The 23,804-nt window shown below is 39.2% G+C and overlaps 1 protein-coding gene across 2 annotated transcripts in view; it reads left to right on the top strand.

The window, feature by feature from the left end:
- The window catches only part of CSNK2A2 (casein kinase 2 alpha 2), a 38,980-nt gene that overhangs the window by 3,316 nt on the left and 11,860 nt on the right, over window positions 1–23,804 (top strand). For both annotated transcript variants that reach the window (XM_036833808.1, XM_036833809.1), the window contains exons 3-5: window positions 6,420–6,521; window positions 8,894–8,944; window positions 19,139–19,198. In XM_036833808.1, the coding sequence (XP_036689703.1) occupies window positions 6,420–6,521; window positions 8,894–8,944; window positions 19,139–19,198 (213 nt within the window). The remainder of the gene's footprint in view (window positions 1–6,419; window positions 6,522–8,893; window positions 8,945–19,138; window positions 19,199–23,804) is intronic.

Here is a 23,804-nt window from a genome sequence, read left to right as displayed (position 1 = left end):
GCTCATAATTTGAAGGAATCCAGAAAAAGCTTCCTTTTCATCTAGGCGTACTGTATTTCAACTTCAAGAAGGAATTATATATTGATGTGCACATTGTGACTGAGACAGAGGGTACATTCCTTGAGGACAGGGGCTGCCTGCTTTTTTGGCGAACATTCCATCCAGTCCTTTTCAATATATGACAATGGTTGGATGATGAATGACCACAGAGGGATTTTATATCATTTAATTTACATCAGTAGATTTCTCAGTATTTTTGTGATGAGAAGATATTGGGGCTATTAAGAGGTTTTAGGAATTTAGAAATTGGTGAGCAAAATGTTTCTGTCTATGCTGAAGTGAGATCCTGAGTCTGAAATCTTCAAAGAAAACTTTCCAATCAATAGGGAGGTCATATCTTTTTTGACAGAAATTGTTTTGAGGAGAAAAGGCCGAGGATGGGGGGCGGGGGTGGTAAGGGTTAATATAGCAGGGTAGAAAACCACTTTTGTGCCTGAGGTTTCATCTTGATTTTGAAAAGTCAACTTTTCAGTTCCTTTGTAGACCTCTTAGGAAGGTATAGACAGAAATAAAAACATTTGGCCATTTTGGACAACTTATAGCACTTTGTGAGTATCACCTATGTATGGATTTCATCTCTTCTTAGAGTCCTTGGGATCCTTCAAATTCAACTGCTATTTTCTAAGTAGAAGTTAAGAGCAATACCAGTTTTTAAAAAACAAATGTGCAGGCTTTTGGACCCATGCTGCAAGGACTGGAAATCCTCATATTAGGCTTCCTGTTGGTAGTCTTATTTTTTTATTTATTTTTTATTTTTAAAAATTATTTATTTATTTATTTATTTTTGGCTGTGTTGGGTCTTCGTTTCTGTGTGAGGGCTTTCTCCAGTTGCGGCAAGCGGGGGCCGCTCTTCATCGCGGTGCGCAGGCCTCTCACTATCGCGGCCTCTCTTGTTGCGGAGCACAGGCTCCAGACGCGCAGGCTCAGTAGTTGTGGCTCACGGGCCTAGTTGCTCCGCGGCATGTGGGATCTTCCCAGACCAGGGCTCGAACCCGTGTCCCCTGCATTGGCAGGCAGATTCTCAACCACTGCGCCACCAGGGAAGCCCGGTAGTCTTATTTTATACAAAGAGCTTGGCTGTCCATTTTTTCCCCCCAGAAATAATTATCAAGCTTCAAACAAAGAATGATGGTAATACAAGTTTATCTTTTCAGCATGTTTAGCCTACTTGTTTGTAGGTATATTTAAATTTTTGTACTTGCAGGAGGTAGTGTTAAAAGAAGGATGAGATGACTGTTGATTACAGATTTTTTTAGTTACTTCATAGTGGGCTTCCTAGTGGGCGGGTGGCTGTTTAGGTTATATCAAAATGATGTTTGCTCTGTGCTTTCTCCTTTATTTCTACTTCATCAGCTGCTAGGTTTTTTACCCTCCTTTTACTTTATTAGGCAAGTGTGCCAAGACATCATTGTCCTGAAACAAGACATTAATACTAATTTATCTAAATTTTTTGGTGATTTCTAGTTTCTACACACGTCTCATGGTATAAAAAGTGTTAAAAAGAGTATTATTAAAGTATTAAAAATAAAAATTTGGGGACTTCCCTGGTGGTCCAGTGGCTAAGACTCCACGATCCCAATGCAGGGGGTCTGGGTTCGATCCCTGGTCAGGGAACTAGATCCTGCCTACAGCAACAAAGATCCCGCGTGCTGCAACTAAGACCCGGCACAGCCAAATAAATAAATGAATAAATATTAAAAAAAAAAAATTAAAAATTGTGAACTAGTCAGTGCTGTTTCTAATATTGTGGTTGTGGGGTCAGACATTGAGAGTGTGGTTAACCTGTGAAACAGAGTCACAGGATAGGGGAGTGCAGGTATTATTAGAACCCAGCCTCTTTTTTACAAACCCAGGGGAACCTGCAGTTTGCTCAGGGTTCCATGGCTGGTGGGGGGCAGAAGCACTAGGTTCACGACCTTTGGTCCCTGCCATGGAGTCTTGGTAGATGTGAGGGGCACAAGTAGGACATTTGCTGGATGTTCTGAACTGTACTGGAAAGATGGCCAAACACTCACTGGAAGTCAAATGGAATTAATTTGTTTCCAATGATTTTTGGAGTTATTCTTCTGAAGGGAAATATTTGACATCAGAGGGTTGCTGGTTGAAGTGTGGGATAGATGAAAGCCCAGAGAGCCATAGGGACCCAGACTTGGGTTCTCTGGTTTGTATCCACAGCAGCATGTTTAATGCGTAAGTGAAATGTTACTTTCCTTTCTTGTTTGACACCACAAGAACAAGTGTTTTTATACTTTTTTAACCCATACAGTTCTTCCAAGTCTCATCCTGATCGCTTGCTCAGGGAGCAGAACCAGTAGTAGAAAGGACTGTACCATCTTCTCCATGAGATTCAGAAGGCCTGCTATGTGCCTCACATTTTTAAATAAAAAATGTTTTTTTAATCTAGAATAAACAGTTCAAGACGTTGATAATGTAATTGAGAAGACGAGAGCTGAAAGATTAGGGGCAAATTTGCTGTGAAGAAATAAACACTGCTCTGCTCAGATAATGTTTATATTTAGGTCAGTCGTAATGGATTTTAGAGATGCTATCAGGGTAATAAAATAAAAGCCATCATCCAGACTGAGCTTTCTTTCTACTCTATCCTACATTCCTGACAACCATTGTACATTGTAATTGTTTATTGCAGGTGATGAAATTAATCTTAGTGGGGCAGTTGTTGCTTTGGTAGTGGAATAAAAGTAATCCCAGATTTGAAAGTTCTGAGCTATATTCCTGCCTTCCTTGAATTTATCAGTTCAGTTATGCCTGGAAAGAAATTAAAACAGGACTTTGCCTATTAACATTTGCTGGCATTTATTGAGGTCATAATTCTTACGCCTTTGGTAGACATTACTTTGCAAATTCAGTCACAATTAAATGCTGGTAATTGAAATCATTCTCAGATCTGGCTTTTTAAAAATCTGCTGTGAATAAATAGGACAGATTACTGGCCTTATCAACTTTTGTCTTTCTAAGCAGCCAATACTAAATTGGTCTTTTGTTTTAAAATGTTTAATGTTGGTGAATAGGGAAAGAGAAAAAGGACCTTACTCTTGGATTACATTGAACAAGGTTCTCCTGAATTCTCCTGAATTCGCCTGTGAGCAGAAACGTTCTGAAAAAAATCTGTTTTTCTTTCTTTTCAGAGCTCATGCACAGAACATTTTAAATGAGTTTTTCCCCTTTAAATATTCTCTCTAGGTGTGTGCCAAAATTAATTTATTATTGAAACTTGATTTAATACTTTAATTTCTTTTTTAGCTTTTTGCCATTTTATCTACTAGACTTTGAGTTTAAATTTTTTTGTTTTGTTAAACAGCTAAACTGATTCAGTTAGAACCAGATATTCTCTGAATTGGAATAAATGAACCTTAGGTGAGACAGGGACTTTTTCTAGCATGCAGGATGAAATGTGAAATGATGTGATTGTGATGGAAATGTATTCTCCACTTTAGTGACGGTGAATGAATGCAGACAGTGGGCTAGAGGGTCAGAGCATCCTTATTTCTATAAAAATTCATGGTCTGTTTTCCTTCGGATGCAAGGATCCTCCCATATAAATCCGAACTTTTTCTCTTCAATTCTTTTTATAGACTTTAAATCTTTGCTTTCACTCCCTAGGAGCTCATTGGTTTTTCAGCTTCTGGAGCATCTCTTAGGTTCAGAGGAGTGAGCTTGAGGCTAAAGGGAGTTACCCGTAGCCTGGGTCCTGTAGAGACTTGGTGCCCTTGCTTTGGAGGGGAGTGTCCTGAGCTGTACAGCACTCTCCTTTTTCTTACAGTCTCTTTGTCTTTTGTCAGTATGTGAGAACTCCAGCTGCAGTGTGACTCCATTGTGCCACTTCAGAATTGTCCTGCTGTCCCCAGTCTCTAGTTTGGGAAGTTATTGGACAGGTGACAATTGGGCAAAAAAATATGCTTCACGTGCTCTATAAGTTACCTTAGACATAATGAAAAATATGTTCATCTTAGCTGGGTTGTCCAGGAACTGGGTACCTGCCTGATCTGTTGCTGAATAACGGGAGAACAAAGCAAGGCTTTATATGGGGCATTGTCATAGGAGCAACTTATTTAATGGGTTACCCCTGTACTAATTTACTGTTAGAGGGAGAAGAGGGATTTTGGTGAACACAGGCTTCTTCTGGCTGTTGTGTTTTTCTCCCTCTGTTGCCACTCCCACAGATGTGTAACTGCTTTCCAGTAGTGACTCTAGAATTCTAGACTATTGACTCTAGAATTTTCTTACATTGAATATACCGGTATCGTTGGCTAAATTTTTAGATATGATAGCCAGCTTTTATTTTTCTTTTAACTTACTAACAAAATTTCAGACTTACAGAAAAATTGCAAAAATTCCCGTATCTCTCACCCAGATTTCTCAAATATTGACATTTGTTTTATTCTTCTCTCTCACTCTCTCATATATATATACACATAGATGTGTATGTGTGTGCATATAAATAATTATATTTCTTTTACATGTCTTAAGTGCCTGAGAGGAAATTGCAGTCATCCCTAATTTCCTCTGTTTCCTAAAAACAAGAACAATTGCTTACATAACCCACAATGCCATGATCAAAAATCAGAAATTAACACTGATGCAGTGCTGTTAATCTACAGCTCTCATTCTCATTTGCCAGTTGTCCTTATAATGTTCTTTATAGCAAAGGAAAATCCCAGACCATGTGTTATATTCAGTTGTCATCTTTTTAAACTGGAATAGTTGTTCAGTCTGTGTGTTTCGTGACATTGACATTTTTGAAGCTTATAGGCTACTTATTTTGTAGTATATCCTTCTCTGGCTGTTTTCTGACCAAGTTGTACTTCATATTCAAGTGCTTCATTTTCCCAAAATATTGAGCTCTGTAATTATGAAAAAGGGAAGTAAGGAGTAAAATTCCTAAGTGGACGTGGGGAAGAACCACAGTAGCCAGATCTATTCTACTGAAAACCCTGACCAAGTGGAGTGGCCATGATTGTGGCAGCTGGCTTGGAAGAATGCAGCCAGATTCCAGTCTCTCAATTGAGCACCCTCTTACAGGTGATGCAGTTGTTCTGTATTTCATAATCTCTCTGTTTTGTTGTGTGTTCAAAGCTGTAGCTTGGTGACCAACAAGAGGTTTCTCTGGCATGTGTGTATATTACATCTCCCCCCATCCCACCACCACCACCACCACCACATACACACAAGGCTTTTTCAGTCTTGTTTCGTGGCTAATCCATTGGACTCTCTTTGCCTGTGCTTTTTATAACAGTGTCTCAGTGGTGGAATACTCCTTTTCCTCAGTTATGTTTCTTCCATAGCCACACTTGGGAAATGAAAGCGCAGTGGCTAAGAGTGAGGCCTACAGTCAGACTGTCTAGATTTGAATCCTGCCCCCACTTTTTAGAATTAGCTGTGCGACCTTGGGCAAATAGCTCAACTTGCCTGAGTCTACTGCATAGGAATTTTGTGAGGATGAAATATGATTTATTACTAACTAAAATTTTGAAAATAATAAAGCTCACATTTATTGACTGCTTCCTATATGCCAGTCACTGTTTAAGTACTTTATAAAGCATGATTGATTATGATAATGCTTATTTTTCCAGAACTACTTTTATTCTTCTTCAAACTCTTTAGCCCATTTAAGACAAGAAATAACATGTATAATGCTAGTATTTCTGATTAAGGTTTTTGATTTTTCTGTCCAACAGATTGAAAGGTTAGTAGGTAGCGGGAGTTTTCAGTCACTGCTGTGTCAGAGGTCAGTTTTCTCCTTTGCTGATCCATCATCTCTTTCTTTAGGAATGGGATCTCTTGGGAAGTTTTACTAGCTCTGAACTGATTTCAGATTCTAGATATTAAGGAAATGGGAGTGCAGACAGGACATGGGAGCCAGCAGCTGGGAAACAAGTTTGTAACTTGATGTCAGTGAACTGGTCTTCGCTCCTAGAAGACAAAATTACATGCAACCCGTTGGAAGAGCAGGTGTCTCACCATTTTGTTTCAGTTTTTCCATTTGTGAGTGCATGATAGACAGCTGTTCAGAGCTGTAACATTTTCCATTTGGCAGTTAGTTATCTAGTAAGCATTTTATTTTTAAAGTATGACATGGGTATTCAAAGTTTTATATGCCCTAAATGTAACTACTTAAAGATTTGACACATAAGCTATATGAGTCCATGAATTATTTGATTCTTATGAGCAGGCCCATTTTATCTCTTTTTTTTCTTTTATTTTCTTCTAATTTAGACATGGCCTTTAGCATAACACAGTGTGCAAGATAGTACAATATCCATTTGATATAAACATTGTTTTAAAGTTTTATTTATTAACTTCAAAGGAGTCTTACTTCTGATTACTCTTGTGTATTTAAGCCAGTGAAGAAAAAGAAGATAAAACGAGAGGTTAAGATTCTGGAGAACCTTCGTGGTGGAACAAATATCATTAAGCTGATTGACACTGTGAAGGACCCTGTGGTAGGTGCCTGGTGGTTGCGGGAGAGAGTTTGTGTGTGTGTGTCTGCCAATGTCACAAAACCTGAAAATAATGAGAAACATCATTATAATATAGTGGGAATGATTGTGTTTGTCTTTACTACTAACTGATTTTGAAAACCAGAAAAAATCATGGTGGCCCAATGATAAAATAGCCACCGCCACTTTTATGGAACCTAAAAGTTTATGTAGAAAAAAATCCCTGTCCCAGGTTTATTACCTCATTATTTTGATTTGGCCCACAAACATTTGCTGAATATTTCCTTATGGCCCTGCTTTTCTCCCAACTTTGAAAGCTCGTTACTGCCAATTAACATTATTTTACGTCACTTAAGTAAGCCTGACATTTGAAAATCTGGGTTTATAGAAGGAAATAGGAAGTGTCTCCATGTGGACACTTGCCATAGAGAGCTGAACAGATCACAGCCCCACAGACCCGTTGAGGTCACTATCTTGCTGTTTCTCATACTGGTCCTTAATTCAGCATCCACCATCGGGGCTCACATTGTATATGCAGATGCAATTTAAATATTTTTGTTAAAATGCTTAATTTTTAGCCATTTTAAATGTGCTGTTTAATTTTGTTTTCTCTCCTCCTCGGGAGTAACTTAACCTTAAGTGTTTATGATTAGCCAAGCTTCCCATTCAATTTCTGTTCTTTACCTGTTCTACCTCAACTATTTCCCTGTTCTCCCATGATAGCTTTTTAAGAAGTAGGTCTTTGTTTCTATCTGCTAAAGACATCCTCATAATAATGTAGCTAACATGCATTGAATGCTTACTGTGTGCCAGGCACTGTTCTGAGTGTTTAACGGTATCATGTGGTTTAATCCCCACAACAATTCAGTGGGGTGGGTAACATTATTGTCCACATTGTCACATTGTATAGATAAGAAAACTGAAGTCTGCAGAGGTTAAGTAATTTGCCCAAGATTACACAGTATCATTGAATTGAAAAAAAGAAAAGTTTTTCCTTTTGGACCCTGAAAAGATCGAGAAGGATGGTTGTATGCTGGATTCTATCTGAGGCATTAAAAATGTATCCCAACCTTATCAACTCAGATTGATTTTACAGTGACTAACTCTGGACTACATAATCCTTGAAAATGGCCTGCAGTGTGGGCCAGTATGTAGTTTTATACCTAGAGCATCTTCATTTTGCTTTTTTTTTTTTTTTAAGTTAACAGAACTTAATGATTCCTGTCTTACTATTTTTGTAATTTGTTACTTAAAGCATGTATGTGTTTTACATGGTACGTAACGCAAGTAAATCAAGGTGAATGAAAACCAATAGGGAACCCTCATCCCCTAACTTGTAGGGGGACAGGCTTGCTCCCAGCCTATAGAGAGATCTGGTGGTCTTATTGAAACTTTCAGCATTGGGCTAGTGAGGAATCCTTGCACCAGGTCTGCTGCTTGCTCAAAGACTTGCATGCATGCACTGTGGCCTATTTCCTAGGTAACTTTTACTTGCTTCCTTGAGCAAAACTTCACAGCCGTAAAGATTTCCAAGATGATTTTATTTCTTCCTATAATCCTTTAAGCCCCTGCTTTTCTCTCAATTTTGAAAGCTTGTTACTGCCAGTTAGCATTATTTTACCTTACTTAGGTAAACCTGACTTTTGAATATCTGTAGTTACACAAGGAAATATTGAACATTTTGTACTCATTGCATTAAAGATTATAGTACTCAAAAATACTGGATTTTATATGATTTGTGGGGGAAACACATCTTTGTAACGTGAGACATTCTCTTATTGTCCCTAGCCAAGGCAATAATTTCACATTCTACCTTATTGATAATTATAGACTTTTTTGGATCCTAAAAAGACCAGTAATAAATTCCCAAGACCCATGATAATTCTGTAAAATGCATCTGGCTCATTAACCCAAGATGAAAACTAACACTCCTTTTGTAGTTGGCAACCTGGAACACTGAAGAGTATAAATCTTCACATAATGTGCCAGGCCCACTGACAGGTTGGTCAGAGAATACAACTCTTCTTAAAAAACAAAAAGAAAACCTTTATTATGAAATTTTGCAACCATTTGCAAAATAAAATGAATAGTATAATGAACCTCCCTGCACACATCACCCAACTTCAGCTCACGTTAATCAGCTTGTGGCCAACTTTGTTTCATCTATACCCCACCCACTTCCCACCAACCACCATCCCCAGCTGTTTTGAAGCAAATTCCAAACTTAAAATTGCAAGAGGATTCTTTCTTAATAGGCTCTCCCTGATGAGTGAATCTCTTTCATCTAAGTGGGATTTGGGGGTAGGCCAGTACAACAGAAGCAAATTAACATTTATTGTTTGAAACTTACAAAGCATTAATATTCTCTCTTGCAGTCAAAGACACCAGCTTTGGTATTTGAATATATCAATAATACAGATTTTAAGGTGCGTATATACTTTTTCTTTCTGGCATGGGGTTAATGGAGAGTGGGGAGGTGGCGATAAGTACTCTTGATACTCTGGAACACAAGGGAGCCGGGAAAGGTCATTGGTGAGAGCAGGAAACATTGGATTCCTTAAAGCATTAGTACAGAATGCAGAAAGTGGTTAGGTTCTTGCACAGGTGAAATTTCTCATCACTCTCTGCCTTGCTTACTCTGGGGAGAGCTGCTGAGCTGGGTCTAAGTTAATGCCTCATTTATAATGCTCCTGTTGTAGACAGCATAGTTTTAGGTAGGTGTTAACTTTAATTTTCATACAGATCTTATATTACTGATAGGAAGTGATAAATGGATACAGGACTTGTGTGGAAAACAAGTCAGTATAGTACCTTGGATTCAAGCTATCAGATGGCATGTGTATTCATGCACACTGTGTACAAAGCAGATGACACAGAGCCACTGTGCTTTAGAAAAGCCCTATTTTGGGTTATTTACATTTCTTATGTTTATAATGCATGTTAATTTAGACTTTAAAGTGTTCCAAAAGCGTGGTTTTTCGTGAATTTGTTTTTATTTTTGTTCAAACACTGCAACCTTCTGATAAGGAGCCAGGCATACTGGACATGGTAGAGCGTAATATGAAAACCAATATAAAAGCAAATAGTGGTGTTGATTTTTAGGGGCATTTAGAGAACTTTTAGGTGAATATAATTCTCTGTCAGTGTATGAAAGGCTTGTGATTTTGTTGTGATGGAAGTTAGGACAAAACCAAATCAGCAGTTGAAAGTTGATGCTATGGGGAGTGATGCTTTTGGGTGAAAATAAAAGAATCTTATCCTCACATTTACTTTTTCTTTGGTAATCACTCTAAAATAATTAGTGAAAATAAGCAAAAATGGATATTATGACTTACAAAACAATAAGCAAGTTTTATATTCAGTACAGTCATCCCTTGGTATCCATAGGGGATTGGTGATTGGTGATTGGTGATTGGTGATTGGTGATTGGTGATTGGTTCTAGGAGCCCCAGGAATACCAAAACCCGAGGACACTCAAGTCCCTTGTATATCAATAAAAATGGCATAGTATTTGCATGTAACGTATGCACGTCATCCTGTATACTTTAAATCATCTCTACACTACTTGTAATACCTAATACAATGTAAATGGTATGTAAATAGTTGGTGGAGCACAGCAAATTCAACCTTATGGAATTTTTTTTTTTTTCAATCCGCAGTTGGTTGAATCCTCAAATATGGAGGGACAATTGGATGGCTTTTCCCACTTGTAACAAGTTTCCTTGTTGATGTGACTCCTTAAAGGTGAACTCTAAAAAGTGGGATGTAAATTTTTTCATTAACTAGCAGAGCAGTGCTTAGCTGGTAGAGTACTGTGCTGATATACGTAACTGATCACACTTTTGCTATGAACAACTGAGGTTTATCAACATGTCCATGATTGGAAATGTGTTTCTTAAGAAATAAGCTTTAGTGAAACCAAACATTTTCCTAATGCAAAAGTTTAAAAGCTGGTCTTAATGGAACTTCATAGTGAAATCCCTCAGGTTTCAGTGCTTCTGCTTCCTTAATGAATTTTTACCAGTTACCTAGCCACAGATGTAAAAATTTCACTTCAGTATTTTTTATTTTTTAATTTTTATTTATTTATTTGTTTTTGGCTGCATTTGGTCTTCGTTGCTGTGCATGGGCTTTTCTCTCCAGTTGTGGCAAACGGGGGCTACTCTTCATTGCGGCGCGCAGGCTTCTTATTGCGGTGGCCTCTCGTTGCGGAGCACGGTCTCTAGGTGCACGGGCTTCAGTAGTTGTGGCATGTGGGCTCAGTAGTTGTGGCTTATGGGCTCTAGAGTGCAGGCTCAGTAGTTGTGGCGCATGGGCTTAGTTGCTTCGCAGCATGTGGGATCTTCCTGGACCAGGGCTGGAACCCGTGTCCCCTGTATTAGCAGGTGGATTCTTAACCACTGCGCCACCAGGGAAGTCCCTCACTTCAGTATTTTTGTGTTTCTTAAATTGACAGCTGTTCTGTTGATTTAATAACATACAGAGGATCAGTTTTTAATTCTTAGAGAAATCTTACTTCTTACAAAGAGGATGTTTTGATGGCATATATTCTCTAGGAGCTTCCTTTAAAAGGGTCATGGGAAATTGATGTTTTTTGAGGCTTGCATATCTGAAAACATCTTTATTTTATCCTCCCAATTAATACATTTGCCATGATATAGAATTCTAGGTTGTAATTAATAATTTCCTCAGAATTTTGAAGAGATTGTTACCACTATTACCACTGAAGCCATTCTGGTTTCATCTTATATGTAATCTGGGTTTTTTGTTTTTTTCTTCTGAAAGCTTTTAGTATTTTCTCTTTATTCTCAGTCTCTGAAATTTCACAGTGATGTGCTTTCATACAGGTTGCTTTCATCCTTTGTTCTGGGGACTTACTGGGCTTTTTCAGTCTAGAAACCCATGTCCTTCCATTTTGAAAAAATATTTTTAATGTTCTTTTATTTTTTTCCCTTTCTTCTTTGTTCTCACTTTCTAGAACTCATTCGAATGTTAGACTTCATATATTGGCACTCTATTTTCTTCTCTGAATTTTAAAAATAGTATCCTGTTCTTTTATGTTTTATGTAATATCTTCTATTTTCTCACTGAGAATATGTGGGGTTTTTTTCCCATTATGTTTTCTTCTTCATCTCTTTTTCTGTTTTCCTTCCAAATTCCTTTTGGGGGGGGGTGTTTTTGGGTTTTGTCTCTGCTACAGTTGTCTGAAATGTCACAGTTTTTGAATGTCTGCTCCCTCTGTAGAGTAATGAAATTACTGATTACTGATTGTCAGCTCCTGTCTCAAGAATGCAAGCCTGGCTGCCGGCAGCCCTAGTAGCCTCAAGTTGAGGAGAGCTCTAGGGAGTGCCATGTGGACTTTCACTTAATTCCCCCTTTTCAGTGTCGTGTTTTTAAACTCATTTTCCTGTTTTCAGCTCAATCTCTTTGCCCTTTTTCAGTGATACCTGGGGTCACCAATTCTTGAGCCTTTCTGTAGTTTTTCATTGTGAAGTGTTTGCTACTGGGCCCCCTCCACTGGCAGAATGTTGGGAGAATTCTCAGCTTTTTTGGTCTGCTAAGTCAACTGGACATCTGTTTTATAGCTTCAAAGTTTGTTGTCTCTTCCATTCTCTTAGCATTGTGAGTAAATCCCCCTGTTCCTCTTAACGGTTTTTTAAAAATATTTATTTATTTATTTGGCTGCGTCAGGTCTTAGTTGTGGCATGTGGGATCTTTCGTTGTAGCGCCTGGGCTTCTCTCTAGTTGTGGCGTGTGGGCTCAGTAGTTGCAGCACGTGGGCTTAGTTGCCCTTGGCATGTGGGATCTTAGTTCCCCAACCAGAGATCAAACCTGCCTCCCCTGCATTGGAAGGCAGATTCTTAACCACTGGACCACCAGGGAAGTCCGTCTTACAGTTATTTTAGAGGAGCTTTGGGAAGAAACAGAGGTAGGATGGGTTGGTTCTGCCATGTTATTAAACTGTAGGTCCCCTTTGAATGTTCAAACGATGCCATTTTAGTCAACTTAAAATATCTTAAATATCAGGAAGAGCAAATCATAACAGGAAAATTACTTTTTTTTCCAGATAGTATGACAGGCCATAAGTGGGGAAATCAGTTGATTTATTGTCCAGTGTCCTTCAGGCTTATTATTTTGTCCTGTGTCCATCTTATTAGGAAAGGATGTTTTTATTTATTTTTTAAATTTTACTGTTAAGTGTATTAATAACTGGTTTTAAGGTATCATCCAGAGAAGGTTTGTCCCTGGTTTAAATATCAGGGATGAATCGACAGTGACACAGCCTGTTCTTTTCAGTATTTTTTATTGATACAATGGATAATAAATTTTTATCTGTAATTTCTTTTTATTGTAGAGTCTTTCTGATTTTGGTATCAAGGTTATACTGACTTCATAACATAAGTTAGATAGCTTTTCCTTTCTATTCTCTGAAAGTTTATATAAAATAGGGATGATCTAGGTAGTAGGTATCTTCTGAGGTGGGGAGGGGAGACTTTGAACTACACTTTCCTTTTTAAAACATACTGTTGGTTAAAGTTTTATCCTGGTTTTCTATCTCTTCCTGAGTCTATTTGGATAATTATTCCTAAAGTTGTCTACTTTAAATTATACTTGCATAAAGCTGTTAATAGAATTCTCTTAGGACTTAAAAACTTAATATGTCTCTAATTATGCTTTCCTTTACATTTGTAATATTATTTGTACCTTTACTCTCTCTTTTTTTTTTTTTTTTTTAAAGAAATCAGTGTTGCTAGAGATCTCTTATTAATGCTTTCAAAGAATTGCCTTTTGGTTTTGTGCTCAGAGAGTTTATGTTAGGTTTTCGATTTCATTCTGTTTCTGCGCCTGTCTTAATTATTTTGTTCCAACTTTTCTTCTTTCTTCCTTAATTATTTTCTTTCTTGGGTTTTCACTGTTTTTTCCTGTTAACTTCTTGAGTTGAAATCAGCTCATTTGATTTGTTTCTGTCTTTCTTGATTGGTAGTAAGTGTGCTTTAAGTCTATACAACCCCAAGCATCATTGTAGCTACATTCCATGGTTATGTAACTCACTTCTATATAGTTTTCAGATTACAAGTACAGATTCCAAACTTGTGGATTTGGGTTTTTCTCCCCAAATCTTTTACTTTGAAAAATTTAAAATCTACTGAAAATTGGAAAGAGTAGCACAGTTAATACCCTTACATTATCTAGATTTACTAGCTGTTATTATTTTGCCACATTTGTAGTTATTTCTCACCCCTTCCCAACCCTGCCCTCTTTGTCTTTCTTTTTGTTGAAGTCATCTTAAAGTAAGTTGTAGTCATCATGATACTTCACTTTTAAATATGCCATCACTGGAACTAGGTAGGACATTTTCCTGTATAACCACAATACTGTTAGTACACTTAAGAAATTTAATATTTATATTATAATGCCATCTAATATATAGTATAGAGTTTATATTCAAAAGTTTCCCAGTAATTATTGTCCTGAGAATGTCCATTCCTGATCCACTTGGTATTTTTTTGTTTTTGTTTTTGTTTTTGTTTTTTTTTAAAGATTTATTTTTTTATTGATTAATTGATTGATTGATTGATTGCTATGTTGGGTCTTCGTTTCTGTGCTAGGGCTTTCTCTAGTTGTGGCAAGCGGGGGCCACTCTTCATCACGGTGCGCGGGCCTCTCACTATCGCGGCCTCTCCTGTTGCGGAGCACAGGCTCCAGACGCGCAGGCTCAGTAATTGTGGCTCACGGGCCCAGCTGCTCCGCGGCATGTGGGATCTTCCCAGACCAGGGCTCGAACCCGTGTCCCCTGCATTAGCAGGCAGACTCTCAACCACTGCGCCACCAGGGAAGCCCTATTTTTTTTTTAATGATTCTTTTAGTTGGTTCCTAATTTGATTGCACTGTGTCCAGAAAACATCTGTATAATGTTGATTATTTGGAATTTGTTGATGGTTGCTTTGTGGCTTTGGTACACAGTCATTTTTTTATATCAAGCTTGTTAATTTAAATCTTTTTCAGATCTTCTATGGCCTTGATAATTTTTTCCCTTGATATTTTATTTTGTGGTAGTGGTACTGGTTTGGTCAGTTTCTCCTTAAAATCATCAGTTATGCTTCGTATATGTCAAAACGATAATAAAAGATACATGGTGATACTTGGAACAAAAGACAAAATTTGAAAGCAAATGAATAGGAAAAGCCAGTTTCTAAAAGTTGGAATGAATAGTTATAGAAAACTCCCAAACTCAGAATTGTCTCAAGGAAGCTAAGGTACTGTTTTTAGGTAGAAAGAGATTTTTGTTGAGACATGCTTCTCAGTTTTCTATGCCTTTGGAAAAGTATCAGTAAAAATAAGTATACATTTTAAGTAAAATATATATCATTTGGGCATTTAAAAATTGTTTAAGACATCCCAAATGGGCTCCATCTTGAGAAGATGGTAGACCCATATTAATCTTTGGAAAATTTCATATCATTCACATAGAATTAGGCCTTGACTACCTGATTATCTTGAGGCCTTGTTAATGCTGTTAGGGTCTGATGTGGAGATGGTGCATTCACAGACTAAATAAAGTTTCCTTAATTGGGGGAACAAAATTTACTTTTATTTATAGATCACTGACATTATTTTGTCATTTCTTTGTAAGACATTTTCGGGTGATTTGTAGTAACTTTGATGTTCTTGATTAATGATTTTTTCTGCTTCCTTAAGTTTCTAAAAATGTTGCCCTTGGTTTCATTCTGAATCTTGGGGTTATGTGTGAACAGTGCTATAAAATGGGTGCCTCCTGCATTCAGCACCTTTCACTTTTACTTTATTTCGCACTCGCCCCAGTTTTTCTTCTCCCTACGTGGGGACCACTGGTTTCTGGACATAGACCAAGCTGTGTATGGCAGGGAATATGCAAGCTATGTGTGCAGCGTGAGAGTTTGCTGTGCTGGTGATTCCCACATCTGGCTGGGAACCTTCTTAAAGTGAGAAGTCCTCCTGAATGACAGTCGTTAGGACGGGGCCTTGGAATCTAGCTGCACCACGACTGGAGCCTAAAGAACTATCTGTGTGTAGACAGCATGAGTGAGGCCCACTTGTGGCCATTCCTTTCTGGATGTTGGTTTTAGACCAAGAAGGCACTGATTCTTTTGGTCAAATTGCATTTTTCCCATTCTTCTTCTCGGACCTTCTGAGGTTAATTAAAAGTCCCAGGAGAGGGGCTTCCCTGGTGGCGCAGTGGGTGAGAATCTGCCTGCCAATGCAGGGGACACGGGTTCGAGCCCTGGTCTGGGAAGATCCCACATGCTGCGGAGCAACTAGGCCCGTGAGCCACAACTACTGAGCCTGCGCGTCTGGAGCTTGTGCTCCGCAACAAGAGAGGCCATGATAGTGAGAGGCCCGTGCACTGCGATGAAGAGTGGCCCCCGCTCGCCGCAACTAGAGAAAGCCCTCGCACAGAAACGAAGACCCAACACAGCCATAAATGAATGAATGAATAAACAAACAAACAAACAAACCCAAAGTTAAAAAAAAAAAAAAAGTCCCAGGAGATTTCTACCTTGGGCCCTTTGAATAGTCCTGGAGTATAACTGACTTCTAGGGAAATGCCAGTGTGTTTGAGACTTAGAAACTATTCACCAATCCTAGTTTGGTTCCATTCTCAGCACCTTTGTAATCTTCCGGGAAGTATAGGCTTGTTTTGTTTTTGGTAAGTCACTTACTTTATGAAAACGTAAATAAAACTAACTTCCTGACAACATTTTGCAGTTGGTCGGTTAAGGATGTTCTCCACGTAGCTGACTAAGAAGAATGGAGGAGAAGTGTGCTTCTTGTGAAATTTCCCTTCCTAATTTGTCATGGAATCTTAGTACTTCTGTTTCTTGAGGACAGTTTTAATTTTGTCCCATTGACTAGTGAGCATCGTCAAAGACATTTATTGACTGCCTTCTGTGTACAAGCACAGAATTGCCACACGTGTTATGGGCTATATAAAACATGTTATTCTGCTGTGCAAATACAGAGTTGCTGTCCACAGACAGAGTTGTACGGTGGACCCTTGACATGCCTGAGGGAAGGAAAGTTCAGAGATCTTTAATCACCAAATCGGTGACTGCCAGCAGCTGTGGCATCCGTTCCTCCCCAGCATGCATATGCCTCGATATGCAGGGGCGGTGGCCTGGGGCTCTTGGCGTGTGGGCAAGGTGAAGAAGCCTCTTGTTGTTCACAGCAGAGTGAGAAAGTATCCTGAGAACAACTTCACCACCAGTACCCGAATGCAGAACATTAACTCTGGGGACGCTGCTGCTGTCGGTGTCCTGTGAGCGCCCCAGAGAACGGTGAATAGCCTGGGGGTTCAGAGAAGGAAGAGACCACTGTGGGCTCTGTGGCACCCGGATGGGATGGTTATGACTTTACCAGCTAAGGGGGAGGGGCAGGCATTCTAGATTTGGGGGAGGGAAGAACAGAGGTGGCAAAGACAGGTTTCTTTGGTCAGAGTGGGGAACTCCTGGGGGCTGCAGTGAAGAAAGAGCTACAAAGGTTGGAGGAAGCTACTCCCTGGACTCTGGTGAGTCCTGAATTTCAGGCCCGGGTGGTAAAATGTTACAAGTGTAGTTTGGTCTCCTCCTTCCCAGAGCTCCTGAAAAATGAAAGTGAGTATCATCCTGTCACTCAGGACTTTGTAACGTATTAGGCCTAAACGCTATAGTCAGCTAGTGTTTTTTGTGTTACGTAAAATTGATATTGGTTAGAGTAGCTGTAAATACTGTGTTGGCAGTCCAAGGACATTTGTTTTTATGCCTTAATACTCACGTGGATGCTTGGGATAGATACTGCATGGTATGAGAGGAAAGCCTTCCGCAGATAAAGGTCCAAATAATAAAATAGCCCATGTTTGTTTTCTGGAAATAGAATATTCTAGCCCTCTGAGGGTTACTAGAAAATGCCCTTTTCACTTTCATTGTCTGTTTATTGCCTTGAGGTTCAACTTGGCACAGTCTCTGGGAGTCATCTCCTTAGCTCTCAGAGGAAGAGCTGATTTGGCACCCGAAGAGGTGTTATCTTCGGCCTGTGTCTGTACATACAGACTGTCAGTGTGCTGCTGAGAAGCCTTTCTTGCTATGCAGAGCTGGGGGAGAACAAAACACTTGGGTGTTAAGCTGTTACGCAGTTGAGTCTCTCAGGAGCCGAAGTGGTGGCACGTTCATGCCATGGGGCCTAAACGCGGTTCAGTCCCAAGCAGGGTCAGCCTCCAGTAGTGGAGCAGCTCCAAGCCACCACCAGTATACTGGAAAGTATGTGTTCATTTTCTGCAGTGCCATGAGTGAAATCAGACACTCTTACTAAGTTGGAGGGATAATTACTCTTACTGAAAAGGGGAAATTTGAGAAAGAGGCTAAGGGTCCTGGTGTTCGAAAATGTTGGATTCGATTCTTGGTAAATCTGTTGTTTTTCGTAAAAAAAATTTTTTGAACAGGTAGTATGTTTACATGGATCTAAAATATAAAGCGGTACACAGTGAAAAGTCATTCTTGCAGATACAAATATGCATGTGTAGTTTTAGTTTCCCCTCCTTTTTTACACAAACACATTGTATACGCTGTTCTGTGCTCCTTGGAGAGATTCCCTGCATGGCTTGAGTCTTCCAGTAAAGAGAGAAACAAAATAGGTTAAATAAAGGTGTACTGATTAATTTTACAGAAGGTGCTGCTTGGACTGATGGGGAAAGAGCTTTACTTGGAATTGATTGTCTAAAATAATAATATAGTTTCTGATGGGGGTTTGTGATGATTTAAATGAACCTGGCTGTGTAAATTCTACTCCGTCTCTTAGAAATTGAAATCAAACAAACAAAACTCCCGGTGAGTGGGTCTTTGGATTACCAATTATGAAAACTTACATTGGTATGTCATTTAGGCCTGTAATCATTTTCAGAACTGGTATCCATCCATTCCTCCCTCCCTCCCTTCCTTTTTTCCTTCCTTCCTTCCTTTTTTTTAAACATCTCACTCCACCACTCCTTTTTTTCCCCCCTAAACATTTTACGTCTTTAGCTTCCATCAGTTTTTGCCAATGAAGTGTTCTTTTTTCCAGCCTGGAATTGGTTTTGAGGGAGTGGAGGTTATAGATTTTTTTTTGAAGTCTCTTGCCGTCTCCAAATGCTATAGCAGTTCATTTTCCTTGGGTTTCATGAACAGACTGTCTTGCCATCATCTTACCATGTGGGCTGATGAAGTTTTTCAGATTCTGCTATCTGCTCAGAACTTGGTTCTCTAAAGTAAACTGTGGTGCTGCAGTGGGGTTAGTTTGTTTGAAGTTCAGTAAGAATATGAGGACAATTTGGACTTCATAATAATGTAATTGTGGGTGTTGTAATCATGGAGCATTACACAGGTTTTTAAAAGATCCAAGTTGGTGTAAATGGTTTTTTTCTTCTCCCCTTGGAATTCCTTTCGTTTTTTCTTCTGAAGACCGAAGTGTTAGACCCTTGTCTTTAGTCTTTGTCCTCATTTGTTCCAGATCAGGTAGTAAAAAGTTCTGGGATTCTTCAGTGACTAAGTTTACAGAGAATAATGACCAACTTTGGATAACAAGATGCAATAAGACTAAATTAACTTAATGTTTTCTGAAATCTGTTTCAGCAACTCTACCAGATCCTGACAGACTTTGATATCCGGTTTTATATGTATGAACTACTTAAAGTAAGTGACAGTCATAAACCGTGAAATTTTTCAGGATTATTCATTAAAGAAGTTTTCGAGAGGACACAGAGACCTCAAGAATATTTCTTGATACCCAGAGAATTTAGTGGTGTTTTTTGGTTTGGGGTGGGGGGTTAACTTACATTGAGGCCTCCATTGTGGAATCTTTACATAGAAACTTCAGTGGAACTGAGAAAAATGGCTAAGTTAGTGGTACTGGGGACATTATACCAGAGATTAGAACATAACTCTGGTTGGTCCTTGTTTTTTTGTTTACTGTTTTTCGTTTTGTTTTGTTTTTGCTGCTTAATTAATACTTACCACTAGTTTTCATTACATAACAAATCACCCCAAACTTAATGACTTTTTAAAAATGATTTATTATTTCCCATAATTCAGTGGGTTGGCTGAGTGAGTCTTTTGGTCTGGGTCAACTTGACTAGGGCAAGATGGTCCAGGATGGCCTCATTCACATATCTGGGATGGCAGCTGGAATAGCTGAGGTCTCATTCTCCAGAAGGATGGTCTGGGCTGCTTCCCATGGTGGTCTCATCAGGTCCTAAGAGCAATAGAGGGCAAACCTCGATATATGTAAGCACTTTTCAAGCCTCTGCTTGTGTCACGTTTGCTGATGCCCTATTGTCCAAAGCAAGTCACGTGGCCAAACCTAGAATCAAAGGGTGGAGAAGTAGACTCCGCTTTTCATGGGCAGAGCATTGAAGTCACATCGTGGAAGGACATGCATACAGGGATGGTGGGCATTTTACGGCCGTCCTTTTCTTGCCATTTCTCATAGTCCCCTTCTTGTATGAGATAACCCACCCGTTTAGCCCCGGCTGGTTAACCTTAACATGCAAGGAGAGGTGATGGGTGGACCTTCTAGGAGACTGAAATTTTCAAGTGTTATTGATTGACAGAGGAGTGATCTTTTCTAATTTGGTTAGATAAACGCTTAAGTAAAGAATTCTAAAAAGGTTTTTAAAATGGAATACGGTGTTTTTTTAGGGTCATGGATCACTAAGAATCTAATGAAAGCTATGAACCCCACCCCCCGCCCCACGCTGCCAATGCATGTAAAAATATACATACAGCATTACATAAAGTTATAGGGTGGAATGGATGGGTCTCAATTTAAGAACTTCTAAAAGAATATAGATGTGTCTAAGGTATTGGTATCATTGAAGAAAATTGTCAGGATGGAGTTTTGATGGGATTATGAACAGCTGCTCGAAGAAAATACAAGTTAAATCAAGGCTTAGGCTTTAAGGAATGGGAATTTGAAGGACTAGCTTTACGTGAAGTCAGTGTGTTTTCTTACAAGCACTTACACAAACTACTTATCATTCGAGCCAAGGTGGTGGATTCACTCTTATGGCGAATGGGTCTTTCTTTGTCATTAAGATCAGAAAGATGAAGAAAGTAGAGCTTGGTTTATCACACCTTTCTACCTTTCTTCATATCCCCTCCGGGCTAGAATGGAAGGCCTTGGTGGGCAGAGGTTTGCAGTGCTTTGAACTGTCAGGCTAGTCTTTTTCCTAGGGCTTCTCAGAAAATCCCAGGCATTCACTCCGTGAGAGCAGCAATCCAAATCTCACAGTTGGTTATTTTTTTTTAAGTAAGGTATTAAGATTTTGTGGTTAGCTAGCACACCAAAGGTAAGATATATAACCTAGGGCAGTTGTCCTTAGATCAGGTAACAGCATCGCAGTGATACAGGCTGGTCATTCCGATGGCAGTGTCTGATGTCCTCTCTGCCTTCTGGGGGTAGCAGCTATGCGGTGGGGCATACTTTGTGCTAATGAGGCAGAGCCCCAGATGAAAGTTGAAAAACCTCTTTCATGCTTAATGGTCAGAAACAATCAGATTTTTAAATTGAGATAATTCCCCCAAGGAATTTAAAAGCAGTCAGTAACTCCACAGGGAATCTGACTAGTGGCAAAAGAATTTATTCCCTTACTGTATTTGTCCAGCCTCTGCTTTCGTCAGGTATTTTTCACACCTCAGGTACTGTGGTCCTAATTAGTTTATTCCTTTGGACAAAGACCAGGCAAAATAACAGAATCAACACTTGCTAAATATTCTCATAGAAAAGAAAAAAAAAAAAAAACAGGGATGGGAGAGAGGAAATGTAGGTGGAATGTAGAAAATGCAGAAGGAACTAGGCTGAGGGCTGCAGCGTGATTGCTCAGTGACTCGCTGAGGCTTCCCACCAAGTCTGAGCTCCTGATTCAGATTTAGGGAGGTGTGTCCTCAGGAGCCATGGTTCTCTGCAGCACTGCCACAGAGCCACTGTGGAATCTTGCTACAACTGTTGGTATAAAACAAGACAAAGAGAAGAATTAAATTGAAGTAGAACCTACACAGATGAAATGAATAAATCCTAAGGGTATAGTTTTTTGATTTTACTTAAGTGTGAAACCTTCACCCACATTGACACAGAACTATGCTGTCCAATACAGTAGCTACTTTCCGGAGGTAGCTATTTAAATTAAGTAAAATAAAAAATTCAGTTCCTTAGCCACGCTAGTCACATTTCAAGCATTCGATGGCCTCGTGTGGCTGGTGGCTGCCATGTAGGACAGTGCAAATATAGACTGTTTCTCTCCTTGCATAGAGCATATTCTCACCTCTGCCACCAGAGTTCAGTTTTGCCTGTTCTTGACCTTCATATGAAAAGCATTGTACACTGTATACTCTTTTGTGTCTGGGGAAAGCAAAATTTGCTTATTCTTGGAATGCTGGTTCTATGGATCATTCTCTGGCTTATATATTCCCTCCCACTTAAAGATGCCTGGTACAGTGCCCTTGCTGGTCTAGTCCAGTGATTCTCCACCAGGCTAACTTTGTCCCTCAGAGGACATTTGGCAATGTCTGGAACCATTTTTGGTTGTCACAGTTGGAGGGGCACTACTGGCATCTCATGGGTGGAGGCCCGGGATTCTGCTAAACATCCTATAATACACAGGACCACTCCCCACAACAAAGAATTATCTGGTCCCAGATGTCAACAGTGCTGACATCGAGAAACCCTAATCTTGTCCCATGGAAAACTCCACCTTGCAAGAGCTCTCAGTGTCAAGCACATAGTAGGTACCATACAATTATGGGTTGCTGTCATTATTCAAGGAGTATATTATGGGCCTCATGTAGGCTTCAAGTGCTTTTTAAGACAAGCCAAAGGGCCCAACATTGAAATTTATGAAAATAGTTACTGTGTTAGAAAAGGGAGATTTAGGAGCAAAGTTTTATATTGTTTAAAACAAAAAACAAACTTAACCCAAATAAGAAATGGGTGAAAGATCTGAATCAACATTTGTTCAAAGAAGATATGGGATGGCCCAAAAGTATATGAAAAGATGTGCAACTTGATCACTCATTAGGGAAATACAGATCAAAACCACAATGATATTCCTCATCAAACCCACTAGAACAGCTGTAATCAGAAAGATAATAACAAGTGTTAACAAGAATATAGAGAAACTGGAACCCTCTCATGGTGCTGATGGGAATGTAAAATGGTGCAGCCAGTTTGGAAAACAATTAGGCAGATTCTTTAAAAGCTTAATGTAAACGTACATACAACGTAGCACTTCACCCGTAGGAATCTACCCAAGAGAAATGAAAATGTGTGTCCTCTTAAAGACTTGTACATGAATGTTCATAAGTAGCATGAGTCACAATAGCCAGAAAGTTAAAACAAACCAAATGTCTATCAACTAGTATACTTATACAATGGAATACTACTCAGCAAGGAAAAAAGCAACATGGATGAATCTTAGAAACAGTATGCTGCGCGAAAGAAGATAAAATACTGTGTATTGTATTGTTTCATTTGATGACTGTCCAGAAGAGGCAAATCTGTAGCAACAGGTGGTAGAGCAGTGGTTGGGAGGAGAGGGGAAGGAAGGAAGGAAGGAGGTAGGAGGTAGATGGGATTGGGGGCTGACTGCAGGCAGGCTTAAGCTTAGGAAATTCTTGGGATGATGAAGAAGTTCTAAAAATGAATTGTGGTAGTGGTGGCACAGCTTGAGGAATTTACTAAAAAATCATTGACTTGTAGAGTCATAACATAATTCTTAAAGACCAACTGGCTCGGGGATTATTTTTAAGGAAAATACTAATATTAGAATATATGTTAATCTAGAAAACCCACATAGGACACTTACCTAAAAGACAAGTCATATTGCAGATATATTTGGATGTCATTCTTCATGTCCACATGTACTCTTTTCATGTCGTTGAACTCATATGAGAAGTGACTCCAGTGTGGTTCCTAGATCTGGTTTTAAACACATCAAATTAGACCAACAGATTAATGTATGATTTCTAAATCCAGGTGGCTGATGTATTGCTACCAGCTACAAGTAGGAGAGGAGTGCCTAAAGAAGTATATCATTCCCCCTTTTTAAGAAACCTTCATCATAGCCCTTGGTGTCCTCTCCACAGCCCCCTTTCTACCAGCTGCCAGCATAGTGTGCTCAGAGAGCAAGGGGTGCCTTCTGAAGCATGTTTTTTCTCTTTTGTTACAGATAGTAAGGCTGCCCCTTGAGAGGCTGTATTCAGATCAAGCTGTCACAAACAAATAAGAATATGCTTGCAGATGCTG

The sequence above is a fragment of the Balaenoptera musculus genome, chromosome 19 (assembly GCF_009873245.2).
Source record: "Balaenoptera musculus isolate JJ_BM4_2016_0621 chromosome 19, mBalMus1.pri.v3, whole genome shotgun sequence".
Lineage (NCBI taxonomy): Eukaryota > Metazoa > Chordata > Mammalia > Artiodactyla > Balaenopteridae > Balaenoptera > Balaenoptera musculus.
Note: the sequence above shows the minus strand (reverse complement) of the source record. Positions and strands in the feature narration are given on the sequence as shown.